The 16,789-nt window shown below is 34.6% G+C and overlaps 2 protein-coding genes across 4 annotated transcripts in view; one reads left to right on the top strand and one right to left on the bottom strand.

The window, feature by feature from the left end:
• The window catches only part of LOC132302708 (protein PHYLLO, chloroplastic), a 34,333-nt gene extending 31,124 nt beyond the window's left edge, over positions 1–3,209 (bottom strand). For 2 of the 3 annotated variants that reach the window (XM_059799632.1, XM_059799633.1), the window contains exons 1-4: positions 2,977–3,209; positions 2,690–2,881; positions 2,278–2,492; positions 208–325 (exon numbers count right to left, since the gene is read on the bottom strand). In XM_059799632.1, the coding sequence (XP_059655615.1) occupies positions 208–325; positions 2,278–2,492; positions 2,690–2,881; positions 2,977–3,156 (705 nt within the window). In that variant the 5' untranslated portion in view covers positions 3,157–3,209. Of the gene's footprint in view, positions 1–207; positions 326–802; positions 954–2,277; positions 2,493–2,689; positions 2,882–2,976 lie in introns of those variants that run through there. The other variant, XM_059799635.1, reaches the window with a different exon arrangement.
• Positions 3,210–15,365: 12,156 nt separating this feature from the next.
• LOC132305582 (basic leucine zipper 43-like) lies at positions 15,366–16,219 on the top strand. The gene has a single exon (XM_059803203.1). It carries the CDS (start codon positions 15,445–15,447, stop codon positions 16,027–16,029), a length of 585 nt encoding a protein of 194 aa, XP_059659186.1. The 5' UTR covers positions 15,366–15,444; the 3' UTR covers positions 16,030–16,219.
• Positions 16,220–16,789: the final 570 nt, after the last annotated feature.

Here is a 16,789-nt window from a genome sequence, read left to right as displayed (position 1 = left end):
TGTCTCCAGTAAAGCATAAAGACAAGCTAAAACGAAACTCAACAAAGCCTTACACCACAACTCCTTGCTTAAAAAAAATCATACATACCAAAAAGAACAGCAAAACCATTAAATCAACTAATCAACACAGGATGATCATAAACATGGAATGGAAGAAGCAAACACAACAAAGGGCAAGAATAAACATGAAAAAAAATGCAAGTTTACCTGAGGAATAAAAAGGAAATATGAACCAGTTTCGTGCTTCATGGAAGATGACTTTGTGTCAAAAATAATATCCATAAAACCATAAGCCATTACAAGAGTTAAATCAACTGAGAGATATCTGCAGAAAAACCATAGAAACATTTTTTAGCTAATTTGCACAAAATCATAAACCGTGTTAAAGTAAAAGATGAAGATCCTACCATGTTCATGGTACACACCTTCCAATAGGTTTATATATTCATTTAGCTTGGAGTAATAAAGCAGCATTCTAGCACACAAGCCCATATCCACAGTAATTGGATTGTAAATTGGGTTCAGTGTATCATAAATATTGCACTTTCAACATAATACAATCCTCAATGCATGGACAACAAAAGATACATTTGAAAAGAGATAATGGCTTCAGCTTTTAGATCTTATTAGGAAACTTTGTCAAAAGCATTCCCTTTGACCACTACTTAACATTGCCTAGCACTACAAGTATTGTGGGTGCAGGATTTCGTTTGAGTCCCCTAAAAAACTTGAAAGAGGATATTGTCAGTGCTATGGCCCATATATTCATATGAAATTGCTGTTTCGAAACTTGAAAATCTACCTTCTGGTTGTGATTTGTAATTTAATTTTGTGAGAGAGTATCCTTCTAGCACATTCCTGCAGCTGTTCCAAACATTTGAAAATGTTGGCCTTCAAGTAAGCAAGTTCAGAATCCAAGGGTAAAGAACATTGATCATTACGAAACGGAAGAGGTTCCAATAAGACCTAACATCAAAGCCCTTATACGCCATCCATGAAGCTGGATGCATAAACTATGGAGAAAAAAGAGATCGGACACAAGAGTGGAAGTGCTGCAGTGGAAAATGCAAAGACAATTTAAGTTGGAGCACAGATAGTATATGCAGACTGTCCAGGCAACATCAGACAATATAGCCTAACCAAGCCTCATATACGTATCAATGTACCTGAGTATATATACTGGGGAGCAAGAGGAGAAGTAACAGCAAGAGCAGAAATTCAGGAGTGGAAGACTCAAAAATATCCCAAGCTTCGGTATGCCTCCAAACCATGCATATAAATGCATCAACACACACACACAACTAAGAAAGCACATAGGAAGTGGTACAAAACTGGAACTCTGTCAACTCAACTTAGTGCTAAAGAAGAATGGATAATTAATAAAGAATCATATTGTAACCGTATGCTTTGATAGTCGGTGTACGCAAAGACCGAATTACACCTAGATGGAGGATGGTTAGGTCTTTGAAATCTATTGAACCACTTTTAACAGAAATTTTAAATTTAAACTCGTTTTAGCCAATTGTCAAATTTCAACAAACACGCTAAGCAAGTGAAAATAAATAGAGTGCAGAAATATAATGCATGAAACGTTTACATACATGAACACCAATTTTTAGCGTCACAAAGTCAAATGCATCGCAATTAACATATAGAAGTAACAATAGTCAAATGCATCGCAATTAAGATAACAATACAAGACAGCCTGTCTGCTGTTTATATAAATCTAGCTAAGGCCTCCACTACTCATGACATGCATGCAACTCAGCGTCACAAAGCTTTGCTGCAACAAATCACAGTTTACCATATAATAATACCATTTCACTAATGCACTCCATCTAAGGCCATACTTCAGCTTATTAATAAGTTGTAATAACATCTTGCACAATTTGAAAACTCATGTCCTTTATGATTCTCTCTTCCTCCTTGCAACCCTTTACGCATAAACCACATAAAACCTTCTAAAATTTCAATCCATGTCCCTCATTATGCATGATCGAATCATCTCAGCCAATTTAATTAAATCTGATTCTTATCCCTTACTTATGTCACCCACACCTCTTTTATCTACACACTCATGTCTGATTCAACCTTTCTTGTGAGATATAGATTCTAGATATAGTAAAAAAAATTTAAACATCATAAAGAATTTAAATCACATTGCAAACAATAGACAAATTTAATCCATCCCTCATGAAAGCTTATATATTGACCATTCCCGCCAAAAACAGTTAGTATCAAAATAGTAAGCCACAAACAGAATGGGATGAAACTAGCCTTTTAGATGAACTCAAATCTTCTAAAGCACGAGAAGACCCCTGAAAGTACGCCGCAGCTCCAATTCCAAAAATGCCACGGGTTCCATTCAAATAAAGAGATCTAAGTGTTGGGATTTCCTTCTCCTTTGAAAGAAAAAAATGTGGAAACACTCCCGATGATTCAGGTTGACAACAAAACCAATTCAAAGCTTTTGCACTAGGGGGCACAGCAACCTGCAAATTCACAATCCGATTGCATAACTCGCCAAAAACCAAGATAGATAAACGGTAATTCATTATGCCACTGTGGCACTAACTAACCATTTCAGTGAGAACAAACAACAAATATACATACACAATGCACTTCCGAACTTCAACATTTTAACCCAATTCAATTCTTTCTTAACAAATGCGAAACTGTCGATATATACCTGAAACCGATACATTCCACTGGCAGAACGAGGAGGATTCAGCTTCAACTCCTCAACAGCCTCCGTAATCTTTCCAATTCCGTGGTGGAGCGTCAATGCCGGAGGCAGAGTACGCGTAATGCAGGTCTCCATTAATAATTCAGCTTCCTCAACTTCCAAAAACCTACCCTCTTCCATCGAACCTTGAACAACCTATCACAAAATCGAACCACACAACCAGCAAAAAGTCAAATAAAACGCACAGACACATAGATATATAAGTCTTAGTGTAATATGAAACACAAAACCTGGAAATTAGGGTTTGGACGGCATAGAAGAGGCATGGAACGATGGAGAGGTCTGAGGGAGTGGGTGTTGGAGACTGTGATGGTTCTGCGAGGGAATGAGATGTTGGGGTGCATTTGAAGGATTGGAAATAGAGGAGAGAGAGTTTGGGTGTGTAATATATGGGATTTCAGCATTTTCATTGAACGTTTTGAGAGGGAAAGAAGTAGGTGCTTGAAGTGGGCTTTGAAAGGGGTTTTGTAGAATTGTAGTGCATGGATAAGGCGATGGCTCGTCGTTTAAGATGTGTGTCTGTCGATTGGATCTTGACCGTCCATTTGTTAGTTTTGGACGTTAGCTCCTAAGTAGCGAGTAGGGATTACTGCTTCGAAAAGGATCCTTGTCCCAACGAGTAGATACTAAGTGTGCTAGTAATATTTATTAGGTGTCCCAACCTCATGTTATAAGTGTACCAAACAAATGATACCTAACATATTATTGCCTAATCAACAATTTATTAGTCGGTGTGATAACCTCTTCTTTTTTTTCTTTTTTCTTTTTTTTTGTGAGATAATGCATTGTCATTAGGTGGGTACAATATTGATATGGTGCGTGTGCGGGGCATACTAACGACTTGATATGTCCAACTAATAAAAATTATCTTAGCAATTAGTTAAAAGTGGTTTTAAAAAATAGATGGGAACAATTTCATAAAATGATATATTTTCATTCGTTAAGCATGCTAATAACTTGATATGTCTACGCACTAAAATATAATAAATCTCAAATAAAATGTTTGAGTAATGATAAAATATGGATCATATGGGAATAAAAATAATAATAAATTATATATATATATATATATATATATATATATATAATTAATTTTTTGTCAAATTTTTAAAATATTATGAATCTAAATTTAATCATTCGTTTGACAAAAAATAAAATAAGTATCCCTAATTATATATTTTGAACTTTTCTTAACAATTATTATATTATAATATTATTATTAAAAATGTTACATTTTAAGTTCAAAACTTGTTAAAATGTATTTTGAAGTATCTAAAAAGTATCGAATATATGGTCAAAATATCTGAAAAGTATCGGATACGTGATTGAAATATGTGAGAAGTATGAATAAGTGTTAAAACTTTAATAATATAATTTAATATTATGAATAAATTTAAAAAGTATTAGACAGTGTTAATATATTCGGATACGTAATTGAAGTAAACAAGCCCAACGTACATGTCTTAGGGAGCTATGTGTTGAGTTTTTTTACCATAGGCCAATTGGGCTAAAGCCATTTGGGCTAAAAGAAAGAGTCCGAAAGTATTCTTTCATCTTATGGCCTAATTGCTGTCTGAGGACAGAGACTCCTTATAAAAAAATGGGCATTGTTCTGTCAGTCCATGTCTTTTGTGTGCAGAAACAATGTTTAAGCCCCGGATCACCTTTACTTTGGTGCCCTTATACTGGTCCGTTTAGTATACGTTTTGTTTATATTGTTTTTATTTTTTGATTGCTACAGTGTTGATTTTGGCAACAAAAATATGTTTAATGCGACCTTATTTTATTTTACGTAGTGTTAAAACACTTCGTGAACATTGGCCAAAACGAAAACACCAAAAAGTTATTTTTTCTTATTTTAACAACTATTCATAACCCAAAACCATATTTTGCATGCTTTTGTTTTCGACATTTTCATAATAAAACATCGTTCCCAAACGTGCTTCCTATTTTTTTTTCAAAACACTCATATAGCGAAAATACTGTTTCTGTTTTTACAAAAAAACAAAACGCTTCAAATAAAGCGCATGCCAAACGGACCCTTAAACAATACGGTGGCGATCGAACTTATTCTCTCATCAGCTACCAAATAACTTTAAAGGGAGGGGCTTTCGAAACCAGCTTTTAACAGGTTGATTCTTGCATCAAAAGTGTACCGAACAAAAACACTATACTGATGCAACCTCTATCCAGAAGAAATTAAGTCATTGATTCCATTAGACGCAGAATGCCTACCCTTAAGAGTGTTGCCGATTCCCCTACTATTCGGTGGGTTTTGTCAGAATGGGACATTCCTCTATATGTTACTCTATCACTTAATTCTGTTCTTGCAGCTGTTTTGTATATTTTTGCTCTGTATATGCATGCTGCCATATATATATATATATATATATATATATATATATATATATATATATATTATAATTAAAGGTAAGCTTTCTATAGATCAGCAAAGACTAGCTGTAATGAGTCAACTGACACTAATATGAACAGCTAATGTGACGAATCAGCTGGCTAGGTTGGTCTGAATGGTTGAAGGAACAAAAAGGACTAACATGACTAGCTTGAACATAGACTTTCCGGAGTCAATCTGTAATATAAAAATATTTTTCTCTTGGCTCCTCGAGTGACACTAATAATGTTCAACCGTATATAATAATCTGTTTAATACATTTTGGCGCGTTACATATGACTAGTGATTCAAAAAAGATCAAGCATCATGCAATCTGCTAACGACACGTTATGCATGTCTGGATTGAGTGGGAATCAAACCAGTCGAGAAAATAAGTATGCAAACACAGTTGAATTACTGTCAAGTTCTGATTATGATGATGATGACAGTGATCAAATGAATTTGAGTGTATAATTTAGAAAACTAGTACTACATTTGACCTGTTCTTCAAAAGTTTAAACAGTTCAAATTACGAATTTGTTTGAATTACATCACTCAGCAATATAAATGGCCGATTTGTACGATCACAGAATTGAGAGAGATGTATCAGAGGACATGTATGAGAAAATAAGTTGTCCTATTCGTTAATGGGGACGCCCCGGCATGCCATTATTGTCCCCAGAGTCCAGATTCAATCAAAGAAGCACTCATTGCCACTCGAGACCTTATAATGGCTTTGGCCCTAATGAGTGGCTTCAATTTACCCTCTGCATTGTGGACTTGTTTGTTCCGAAATGATATTTTTTATTTTCCGAAGACAGGTTGTGGAAGTGAGGAACCGAAATTCAAAAGTCTATTTGCTGAAATGCATGCCTGAATCATTTTTCACACCCAATTCAGTCAACAGAAAAAAGTATTATCCGGAGAACGGTTTCCACAAATTCTCCCACTATTTTCTGTTTGGGGCATAGGAAAATAAGTGGCAGGTTGAATTTCAAAATTGTCTAACAAGAGGAAAATAGTAACATTTCTCATTATCATGGGAAAATGTGACTTTCTTGAAATAACATTACTTAGTCATACACCCATTTAATGATTACATCTCATAATTTGCAATACCCAAATTTGTAGCAGAAACAAAGTCACAATATAGAGTCTATTTTTTTTTTTTTTTTTTATTTATTTTTAAGACCTCACTTGTAGAAGATGATTGTCATAGGTACATGAAGAGGAAGGTTTTTGGATGATGATGATCCTTGGTTGATGAAGAGGTTTACTATTTGGTGCAGAAAAACATAAAAGGACAAGGTGCAAAGAGAACAACGTACATAGAATTATTATAGCTGTCGCGGTGTTGAAAAAAAAAAAGGGCTAGCCAAGTGAATGAGGCTTCTGTCATTGCAGAGTCTGAAAAAGGCCAGATACACGTAGCCATATCTTCTTGTAGTTTCGGTGCTACATAAGGTCATATTTGATTTGAACTAAACCTCAGTATAATTATTTCAAATGCTTCTTGTAGTTTCGGTGCTACATAAGGTTTTGAACTAAACTTCAGTATAATTATTTCAACTGCTTCAAACTCTAGATTAGTGTTTCATTAGGTAATGAATTTACATGAAAATGAAGGTTTGGGTGATTATGATCCTAGGTTGATGAAGAGGTTTACTAAATAGTGCAAAAAAACATAAGACGACAAGGCAAAGAGAACAACAGAGAATTATTATAGATGTCTTGGTGCTAAAAAAAAGGGTTATTCCATTGAATGAGACTTCCGTCATTGCAGAGTCTGAGAAAGGTCAGATACACACAGTCATATCTTCATGTCGTTTTGGTGTTACATGAGGTCACATTTGATTTGAACTAAACCTCAGTATAATCATTTCAAATGCTTAAAACTCTGTATAATCATTTCAAATGCTTAAAACTCTAGGTTAGTGTTTCATGAGGTAATGAATTTATTTGAAAAGAAAGGTTTTTGGATGATTATGATCCTATAGGTTGATGAAGTGGTTTACCATATGGTGCAGAAAAGCATAAGAGGACAAGGCACAGAGAACATCAGAGAATTATTATAGATGTGTGGGTGTTGAAAAAAAACAAGGGGTTAGCTAAGTGAATGAGACTTTCGTCATTACAGAGTCTGAGAAAGGTCATATACACGCGGTCATAATCTTCATGTCATTTTGGTGCTACATGAGGTCATATTTGATCTGAATTAACCTCGGTATAATCATCATTGCAAATGAATTTACTAATGACTTCCCCCAGAAAAAAAAATTACTAGTGGATTGAGAGCTCTGAAACCGACACGTATACACTACTTTTTTAGGTGTGGTTAACTCAAAGATATTGACAATAAGCATTTCCATGTAATGACAGTATTAAGTATATGGTTATCTTGTATTTGATATCATATCATAGAATTGACAAGTTTGGTAAGTAGAATTCTTGTGGTTCTAATTACTTGGAGAGTCCTCTTAATCACTCTTAGCTATAAGAAATCAAAGTAATGTATTAATTAATATGATTAGCTCTCACAAACCTTCTTGATCTCCATGTAAACTCAAAACCCATCCAATTAGAGAAACAGCTTTATTGGCTCAAAACCTAATTAATGAAGTAATTAATCAATATTGATGAATTACCACACACACACACACACAATATTGACTTTAGGATGGTACGTACTAGGTACCTTATATGATTCTGACTAATCGTCTCACTGAAAAATATCAGATCAAGAGTGAATGGCTTCTCTGGTGACAAATGGATGGTAGTTATAGATTCGAAATTTAACGCGTGATTACAAGTATTTATACATATTATATATATATATATATATATATATATATATATATATATATATGGACTGTATGTGACCATGGAAATGAAAATAATTGATGGATAGACAATTCCCATTCCTTTGAAACACTTAAACAATTTTTAATATTCATATTGTTGGTATGGTGGATTAAGGCCTCATCAAACCTACGTTGGCATGAATAACATGCTGGCAAGTTAATAATAATATTTAACAAGTATATATTATTCTAAAACGCACCATACACCATTATTATTATCAGACAAATTGCACACCATATACTACAATGCCATGAGAGGATTGAAAATTGTACAGTTACTGTCACAGCAATAAACAAAAAGAATATATATATATATATATATATATATATAAATATATAAAACTGAGTAGAAGAAGAATTAAAGATGGTGAAGAGAGAATGGAAGAAGAAGATGAGCTTATCCTCTTTGAACCAATCACAATGTGATGACCTCAGGAGTGAAAAGAAAGGGAGGGAAAGAAAGTTGGGGGGGTTGTTTGAGTGGGAGGAAAGTGGGAGGGACAAAAGAAGACGTGGTACAAGTGATGCTTCCAAAAGAAATTAGAAATTGTTAGTGTCCATGATAGAAGCTTTAAAGGGCTTGAAATTAAGAGGACATTGCTGTGGCGACTAGTGGTGTCATGGAATTTTCGTGAGAGGGATGTGGAGCCGCGACACGTGTAACGAGGTGAAAGGAGCAACTTGAATATTCCAATAACATTACCATTTTATAAATATTTTATCTGGTAATGAACTAGGGAAATTTTCATTATTTATATATTATCTTTAGCATGCTTTCAAGGAAAAGAGTTGTTTATATATACTATGGTTATGATACAAGACCAAACATGAAATGCATTGTATTTAATCTGTATGATTATAGTACTTGAGACGGAGGAAGAAAATGATATTTAATTTGCATAGAGACTATGGAACTCTTCCCCAATAATTGGTAACAAGTGATGATGCATGTGCATCTAAACTAATGTTACAGTGAATCAAGCAATAGTTACGAAACATAACAAAAATTAAATACATTATATAAAGAATATAAAAATTTATACATAGTTTGGCAAAGGTATATCTACTTTGCAGATTCAGCGAATGTTTTCACTGTATGTAAAATTAGAGATTATAAGTTTTAGTCCCTCGCTCTTTCTCTTTACGATTTTAGTGTCTCTTGATAATCACACTCCAAACTCTAAACACCCTTATATATTAAATTATAAAAAAGTATTAATTAGAGTTTACAACCCACGAATAAAAATGAGTCAAAAGATTTTACACCAAATTTAAGTCACAACAATACAAATAACTATATACGTGTGTGGTTTTTAAAATAAGAGGAGATATGTTGCACGGGGTTCCATTCACTTATAAAGTGCTTTTGAGAGTGAGAAGATATCATCTAATCTCATGACCACCTCATAACTTTCTTCTACACTAAGAATAGCAGCCGTTAAATGTCATCCAACTGTAAATAAGTTAATTATCAAAAAGAAAAAAAAAAGAAATTTAAATCGCAACAATCACATCCAAATTTTCGACGATTATTATGATTATTATGTTTGGTGTTGGTAAATTTTTTTTACTAATTAAGAAGAGATTATTACCCTCTGAAAATAATTAAATTATTATATAAAATCAGATGTCGTGAGTATATCATTGATCATTATTTTATATATATAATGGGATAATCCAGAGTTGGAGCAATAAAATTAAGTCTTATATAGGAGCAATGATATTCTATCTGAAAATTAAAAAAATAAAATTAAGTGTTTTGACACGCTACAAACAAAATTTCTATACCAATGGCCCAAAACCTAAAAAGAAAAGAAATATATATATATATATACCAAATCCTGTATTTAATTATATATAGTAATTATGGCATAATTATAAACACAGTAAACCAATTTCTTTTGAAAATCATATATATATATATATATATATATATATATATATATATATATATATATATAGCCATGTTAATTAATGTATAGTACTTGTATAACATACATACAATGCTTACTGAAACTTATATTGCATCAAAGAGACTAAAAGAACCATGACTCTAGTTTTCTTTTTGACAGTTGTCCAACTTTCACAGAAGTGTACCATATCAGCCAAAGAATTTATAGAAATATATATAGACAAATCAAGAACATATAATGTACAATGTGTGCGTGGGACAGAGAGAGAGAGAAAGCAAGCTAGGGGTGGTGGGGTTAGGCCATGGACTTTGAATTGACGGGCTGTGCAATTGGGTGGCAGGGTGGTGCACAAGGCTTCCCACGCGCGCTTGTCACAAAGGACCCCACTGTGGGGGTTTTGTGTGTGTTTTATACATATTATATGTGTGTGTGTGTGTGTGTGTGTGTTTGTGTGACTATAATCTATATGTAATGATGGATGCATACATTATATATATAGAGACTCCATCGAAGGATTGTTAGGTAGTAAATGGGAAGCCGTTAAATCGAGTCCCCCTCCGTACACGACACTTTCGTCACTTCTACGGTTACCAGTCCGATCATCCCTCCTACTCTGTTTCTTGCCGGCTCCAACAATTACTCACTATGGAGTATGTGTATATTTATACAACTGTATATAGAAATCACCATATATTAAAGGAAAAGCATATACTCCATATATACTAGAGCATTAGTTTAGCCTTGAATGGTGTGGTGAGCCACTGTTCCTACCTCTATAAGATGTTATATTTGGTAAAAGCATATACTATATATTTTTATATATATATATATAACTATTAGTTTAGTCATGAATACTGTCTCTATGTTTTTTTTTTTTTACACGCCATTGATTTTTACCATTTGGAGAAATTGCATGAACCTTCTTATTTATTTAATCTTAATTCATTCTTATCCACTCGTCTTTAGAGTTTAGAGTTACTTTTGTGGTGCTGAATAACCAAACCATAGAATATATATGCATACATATATATATATATATATATATATATATATATAAGTTTAGAGTTAGTTTTGTGGTGGTAAATAACCAAACCATATATATATATATATAAACAAAAGAAGGTGGATGTATATCTGCGGCTGCAAGTAGCTGCCTCTGAGATTTGCCTCTACTTTTCAATCCAACCTCAATAGATTCTTTTATTATTTATCTTGTCATAATCAATTTGTTAGTGGGCCTCAAGGTGCAAAAAGCAGCAATATTAAAAAAAAAAAAAATTAAACATAATAGTAAGGCCACAATACACCTAATCTATTTAATTAAAATATACAGAAATGTTATTGAGACTACACCTTACTACACACACACACAGGTATATGCACAGAACACTATTTATAATTTTTTTTTTCGGAAGTTATTTATTTATAATTTTATGGACACTATACCTTTCATTTGATTGATTCCCCTATATATCATGATTTATATTCATTGGGTGAAATATGAGTTTTACATTCAACCCTTCATATTTTAACATCAACTGAAACAATAGTGAGATAGTCCGAACCCCTTGGGTAGACTCCAATTGATAGAAACTTGAGAAGCATCAAGTTTTGAGAGGGTGTGTGAGTTAAAAAAAAAAAAAAACATTGGGTATTACTCGAGGAGGCGGGCCTTTTAGCCAACGCCTAAAATGTAGGCTATAATGAGCTTGGACGCCTAAGGAGTTTAATCTCATCCCGAATCATGTCTCTATTTAGGCGTGTCGTGTTAGTCTTATTGTGAGCATTAAATGCATTCCGTTCTTCAACAACGGTCGTGGTTGGGAGAAAAAAATTGATATATTTGACTGACTCTTTTTTATCGACTACATAACAGACCTTATGTGAGAATTAGTAATTAAAATAGGCACCTAAAAAAGAGTTTTATTGCTTTTAAAAGATGACAAGAGTCTTTGCTGGAGTACAAAAACCGATCCATTTTTATAGCATTACTCTTGAGAGAAGTAATGATTCTTCTCAGAACATTAAATGTGATTGTAAGTGTCTCATCGAGGCACATATGTAACCCACCATTCCTTCGACTAGGCCTACGCTTAACGCTAAGCATGTTCCAACTCTTTATCCTCCAATCCAAAAATATTCTAAATGTCCCAAGAAGTTGTGAATGCTAAAGATGATCCTACCTCCATCTTGTTTTCCTTCTCCAACTTCTGACTTGTATTACCACGTACCATCCTGACTTTTTGCTAGACTTGAATTTTTCTAGTGACACATCCAGATTTTAGTTTCTTGCTTTGTTGACTTTTTAACGTATGCGCTATTGTATCTTGTCACTTAATTTTATATAAGCTATTTTGACTTTTCAAACGTGTCACGTACTTGACATTAAACGACACCTACAATATAAATTTGACGTCTTGGAATTGAAATTTAAAAAACATTAATTTAATTTCATATCATCCAACAGCTTATATGCTACTCGTATGGTGAGAATAAATAACTAGCTTTTCACCGCACCAAACTTCTCCAAATAGAGAGAAGCCAAGTCCTCCGAGAGTTGAGAGTACTTGTTTTATTTCATTATTAGATTGGAATTTAGTTCTGAGTCCACTCTGCTTTATTTTATCGTGTATTTTTTTCCTTTGTGAAGCAAATTAAGGTTCAGTTTTCATTTTACTTGTATCCATGTATATAAAATTCCTTCTTAGATCACCAAGCACCAAAGTTTATAGAAAATATGTCACACCAAACTGCTCCATTTGCCAAATCTGCATACAGACAAATTAAGGAAGACATTAGACATGGATTGATAAGAATGTTGTCAGAAATGTTGGCCAAGTACATAAAGTTGGATGGCGAACATTGGTTGCAAGTGGAGAAACTACTTGAAATAGAATGATTAAAACTATATGATGCAAAAAAAAAACAAAAACCAAAAACAATGGATGCAAGTAGAGAAATTATTTGAAATTGAAAGATTGAAACTATTGTTGGTAGCGGTATTCGGTCCTTATGTTTTAAAGATTTGAATCTTAATAAAGATATGTATGTATGAATATTAACTAAAAAAAAAATTAATTGAAGTTGTGTGTGTGTTAAGTGAGGAGAATTTTTAATCCATGAAATTGATAAAAATAAAAAGGGTAAAAAAAAAAAAAAAAATTCCCTGAACTATAGGGGTTTTGCAGAAAACCCCCATAAACTATAATTTTGTTGTAATTTACCCCATGACGTCATCTTTCGGTACCAGAAAAAGAGAAAGACCCATTTACCCTTATCAAATTTTGCGTTGTTTTAACTTATACCCTTCTTACTTTTTTTTATTATTATTATTTTTTTTCCTACCAAAAGATGTGTTCACCAAATACATCCTAAACCAGAGAGCGGAGAGAGAGAGAGAAGAGACCAAAGATGATGGCGGCCTCAGATGATGGCGACTTGTGCACGGAGGGCTCGGCGATGATGAGAGCTCGTGGAGAGCTCAGTTGACTCGGCCATGAAGAAGAAGCTAGGCTGCAAATGGAGACAACGACGATCTTAAGAGGGCTCGGCGGCGAACTATGGAGAACAGCGGTATGCTCGGCTATGGACGGCTATGGATGGTTCGGCTATGGGCATTAAACCAGAAAATTAACGCCGGCGAGGTGGGGATCCCAACACCGCAACCACCCATCACCAATACTGCGACGGTGCATGGGTCCACCTTCCATGGCCGTTTTGACATTCTCTCTCTGCGATGGTGTTCCCCAATACGCTAATCTTCGATCTACGGTGAAGATGGGTCGTCTCACCCATGACGGCGAAGTTGACGATTAGGGTTTCGAGGCAAGGAGTACCGTCGGTATTGATGAATAGCTCTTAGGGTTTGACTGGAACCAATACGGTTGTGGAAGAGGTCGGCAATGGTGATGGGCTGGCTGTGACGGAGCTATGGCAGAAGAGACCCACCAATCCCAGTATCAAATTCCTTTGCTTCTTGTTCTGTAAATGGGTTTTGATTTTTTGATTTTTTTGATTTTGATTTTTTTTATTGTTGTTCTGTAAATCCAAATAGATCGATGAAGGAAGAACAGTGAATTAGTTAGGACTTGTTTGGGTGTTTCATGGGCATTATAGTCTTTTAAATTTGATAAGGGTTGTATGGTCATTTACATAAATTTGGCCTCTCACTTGCAAAGAAATTGATCGGCCGATTGCCGGATTGGATAAAGTGCAACAAACTGAATAGTTTAAGGGGGGTTTTTTGCTTATTTTGAAATTTCGGGGGGTTTTTTGCTCATTGGGGTATAGTTTAGGGAGGTTTAATTCACTTTACCCAAATAAAAATACATAAATACCCTTATTATTACCTTTGTCCAAAAACTAGTAGGATTTATTTTTTATTTTTTATTTTTTATTTTTTTCCAATCAATTGCAGAGATATTCTAATACTTCCCTTGGAAGTGAAAAAGGAGAAGGGTTACCTTTGTTTATATATATATATATATATATAAAAATTTGAGGACGGACCATGATAATATTTTTTCTATGCGACATGTTAAACTATGGGTTCGAAACTCTCTTTTAATATATATATATATATATATATATATATATATATATATATATTTATTATGCGCGTTACGGTGTGTCTACCTATAAATTTGTTGTTCGGTGTGTCTACCTATAAATTTGTTGTTATTGTGAAAACAAGATTAAAAAAATATGTTTCAACAAAACGGACAAACGAAAAAATAAGCCAATCAATGGAACATATAAAAACAGAGGACAAAGCCAACTAGGTCACTAACAAGCAGGTCACAGAAGAGTTCAGATTCAGTGGAGGAATTACCTTTTGCCAAGTTCACTTCAGAAACCACCTCTAAAAAAAAATACATGAGATGCCTAAATTCAGGTACATGATGTTTACTATTTTACATAATAAAACTCTGGTGGGTCCATCTTATTCCAAATTTTAAGTGCCCTTTGAGTCATCAAAATTATTATTAATAAGAAGTCATCAAAAATTCCATTTCTATTTCATAATTTTACTATAGAATAACCCACATTTCGTCATCAATCATAAGGTGTTTTGGCTGAGAGAATTTATTATGATTCTAAAATTGACTAATGCCTCCTCACATCACAAACTTCTTCCGTCACCTGTAAGCATTATATTTCATATTCAATGATTATACAAAACCAAAATTATCCATAAATGCATGGACATGCATTTCATAATCAAATACATAATATTGTCATGTTACATCAACTCAACATGGCATCATCAGTTGTTTGGGTCACATAGATACAGCTCTAATCACCATATGCATACATTATAATCATTATATGCATACATAACATACACATTTGAAGTTCTATTCCTATGGATGTTTTAAGTTCTGCTGTCGTATGCCCCTGAATACTATTAATATGGCCCACTTTCATGGCCTTCTCCTCCTATAAAACCCCTCTACTCTGTCATTCCCTACCATCTCTATATTCTCTGCAAATCATATCTTCAAGTATCAAATCTCATATATTTATTCGGCCATGCTTCCAGCTGAGGTCGCCGGAATCCACTATCTAGTTCCCGAACCTCCATCCCCATTTCCTACTAACTTGGGTATGATGCAAAACAACATACCATTACTCCACTACAATGGATTCTTAACCAACTATCCGAATTCTCAAGCCTCTCCTGTCAACGAGTTCACTCCGCAGTCGTGCATCAGCAGTAACTCGACTTCTGATGAAGCAGAGGAGCACCAACTAAGCGTCCTTCATGAAAGGAAGCAGAGGAGAATGATTTCGAACCGAGAATCTGCTCGTAGGTCGCGGATGCGGAAACAGAAGCACCTGGACGAGCTCTGGTCGCAGGTGGTCAGGTTGCGAACAGAGAATCACGACCTCATAGACAAGCTGCACCACGTGTCTGAGCGCCATGACAGGGTTCTTCAAGAGAATGCACGGCTCAAGGAAGAAGCTTCTGACCTTCGCCAATTGCTCGCTGACTTCCAAATTGGTAGTCCGTACTATGCCTTAAGAGATCTGGAGGAGGTTACCTGCAACACAGCTCATCTCAGGGCTGAATCTTCGAACCACTCCATCAATACTTCCACAAATCTGCTCCATTGAGAGAGGGGCTGTCCTTCACAGTTAGGTTCTTCACCCCTTCCGTTCAGTACGGATGTTAAATGAAAATTCATATTTTCCTTCACTGAATCTGTATGTGATCACAGTTTGGATGTAAAACGATAATTTATAATTTCCTTCACTGAAGTTGTATGCGATCAAAAACAGACTATCGAATAACATCTTTTAGCAATTTCTGTTCCAACTCAGCTAATTAGTTGTATACAATAAAACTCGAATATACCTGTTTCCAGCTCCTCTTGCAGCATAATTACCCAGCATCTTGTGGAGCAAAATATGTGAAAATGAAACCACCAAATCAAAGACTCCATCATGACTTTTTTCCAATGATAATAGTCAGAAGCACACCAGCTTCAATCACGGAGTAGTCACCTGAGGAGTGGTGGGTCAGAAAAAGGAACATGAAAAATTCTCTGAGAAAAGTAAATAGTAAATCTGGTGATACAAAATTTAAAGATTCACTGTTAAACAAGGAAGTAATATTTTTGTCCGATGTACCATAACAAGTTCAAAATCAAGTAAAATTTTGAGTGGGTGGCCCCAAAGGGAACAAGACTCCAGTAACTCTGAAGAAAGTCCCCTTGACAGTCCTGTGTTGCACACAATAACACAGGCAATGGGACAAATGGTGGTGGAGGTGCTGGTGGTAGTGGCTCATAATAGAAAGATCTACCATAAGAAGCAAAACATTTGAAAAGGCAACCCACTAAAAACAAGCTACTGTTTTTAGCTTTTTGTGACG

This window comes from Cornus florida, unplaced genomic scaffold (assembly GCF_030987335.1).
Source record: "Cornus florida cultivar Cherokee Brave unplaced genomic scaffold, ASM3098733v1 CherokeeBrave_3.0.0_Hap2_Chr04, whole genome shotgun sequence".
Classification (NCBI taxonomy): Eukaryota; Viridiplantae; Streptophyta; class Magnoliopsida; order Cornales; family Cornaceae; genus Cornus; species Cornus florida.
The sequence above is the reverse complement of the archived record's forward strand: the minus strand, read 5'-3'. Positions and strand labels throughout refer to the sequence as shown.